Source organism: Empidonax traillii, unplaced genomic scaffold (assembly GCF_003031625.1).
Source record: "Empidonax traillii isolate 1590-97213 ecotype Southwest subspecies unplaced genomic scaffold, ASM303162v1 scaffold1819:size175429, whole genome shotgun sequence".
Taxonomy (NCBI): domain Eukaryota; kingdom Metazoa; phylum Chordata; class Aves; order Passeriformes; family Tyrannidae; genus Empidonax; species Empidonax traillii.
In genome coordinates this window covers 20,006-22,115 of record NW_020957012.1, presented here as the reverse complement: position 1 = coordinate 22,115, position 2,110 = coordinate 20,006, and the positions used below count along the sequence as shown (strand labels likewise).

General features: G+C 41.8%; 1 protein-coding gene across 1 annotated transcript in view; it reads right to left on the bottom strand.

The window, feature by feature from the left end:
- Nucleotides 1-2,110, bottom strand: part of HUNK (hormonally up-regulated Neu-associated kinase) — a gene marked incomplete at its 5' end in the record, with an annotated part of 27,866 nt that overhangs the window by 20,606 nt on the left and 5,150 nt on the right. The window contains one exon of the mRNA XM_027908715.1: nt 356-411. Coding sequence (XP_027764516.1) covers nt 356-411 — 56 coding nt within the window. The remainder of the gene's footprint in view (nt 1-355; nt 412-2,110) is intronic.

The window sequence follows — 2,110 nt, the reverse complement described above, 5'->3', positions numbered from 1 at the left end:
TGCATACGGGGGCAGAATCCAGCCCTTAGCAAATATGAAATGATCAGGATAATAAAATAAATTACTTCTGTGGTGTCAATTCTTGAATCCTCGACAAAGTTCCCAAGCTGAATATGAAAGCTGTGGTTTGAAGAATGCAAGATTATGCCCATACCCAGTTAAAGCTGAATTATTTGGATCATTTTTTTTTCAGGAGATGCTGTCAGGAACAGCTTGATTGCTATCTATACTCTCCCAGCTCTCCTCTGCAGCAACATTAGCAGTTGTCACATGGGGGATTATGAAGTCTCAAAAAAACCTCTCTTTATAAAACTAACAATTTTAATTACTGGAATTGCCAAAGTTGGTTTCATACCAATGAGCTTGATATTGTTGTCTTCATCCAGCAACAGATTTTCTATCTTCAAGTCTCTGAAAGAAAGAAAGAAAGAAAATATTTTGAGTGAGTCTCCAAAATAATGAAGCAGCTTCCCCTCGCTCTCATCAGCGTATTTACAAGGCTCATGTATAATAACTTGCATAATGAAAGCAGCACACACAGTTCCACATTCAAAGCAGAAAGCCCCGTGCACCCTCTCCAGAATTAACAGAGCTTTTCACACGCTGCTTCACACCTATTCTTCAGGCACAAAACGACTTCAGAAACATTTGTCAGTAATTAATCAGGCTCTTCACACGCTGAGAAGTCTGCAGAAACCTCACAAACTGGACACATTTCAAATACATGGTTTTTTTTTTGAAGGGGAGGTCACTTTCTCCTTGATCTTGACAACCAAAGGCCACTGCTGAGGAAAAAACCTTCTTCTCCAGGGAAGGGAAGGATCAAATGTCCGTCCCTTGCTGTTGCCTACACGGGAGAGAAGAATCAACCTGCTCTCAGGGCGAAGCATCCAAACTCTTCACAGGGGTGGTCAGCACTGGCACTGCTAAAAACAGAGTCTACATCATCTCCTTCACAAGAGTTTTTCCTCCCCCTTCCAGACATGAAATATTTCTGGGATAACCACAGCAGCGATGCTTCTCCTGGAAAAGAAACCTGGATAATAAAGCCATCAGCTGTAATGATGGGAAGTCAGTGACATCCACGGTGTTTTGCCTCTGTAAGGCAAAGGGAGCGATGAAGGATGCCCTGTATTGCACATGAAGACACAAGGCTTAATAAAATAAGACAAGCAAACCAGCCAAGCCCAGCTAAGTACTTCCACAAGGAGGGATCTGTGAAGGAAAGAAAAATAGCCATGACCTACTCCAAGCTGCTTTCCTGAACTGCTCGTCTCCATTTCCTTTCATGCTCATGCTGTGCTTGAAACACAACTGAGGCAGAAGCACGTGGAGCTTTAGGTCACACAACTGCAATGTCTCAAAGCAAGAGGGGAGACCATTTGGAAGCTCTTGGGTATATTAAACATCAGCCAAGAAGACTTTAAGGGCAAGGGAATGGAAAGGGGAAAGCTGGAAGCCGAGGAGGAAAAACAAGCAGACAATCAGAGTAACAACTGAGAGACAGAAGGGCTAGATAGGAACACAAGATATTTAAGAGAAGGCATTCGAGGTTAAAAAAATTATAAAATTAAAAAAAAAAAAAGGTAAATATTACAGGGATATTTTAAAGCTATCAGAGGGAAAAACAGCAATGTAAATATCAGCCCAGTATAGAGTGCAGCCAGCCCTGGTTAAAGATGTTTACCCATCTGTCTATTCTCAGCAGATTTGCCAGTGAGTGGTAAGTGATCTAATAGTCCATATGCCCCACATTTTTTGTCGATCCCAATAGAAAAGCACTGGTTTTTGGAGTGACACCGGGAGCCAGGACAAGAGGCTTTTACTCCTTGATACAACCTAAAGAGAAAATTTAATTATCTTTTACAAAGAGAGCCTTATCTGAGTTGCTCACAAGACTTGTGCTCCAGACCCTTCATTGGCTCTCTTAGTTTGCTTTTAATTTTTTAAACCCTTTGTAATACAGGGCCTGAAATTCAGGGCTCCACTTTTGGGACTTTGTCCATTGCAGTGAGATCATGTTAACATCCAAACAAAGCAGCAACTCTGGACACTTTCAAGTTCCCTCCTTGAAGTAAATCTGATCTTGTTCCTTGCTGTCACAGCTCCT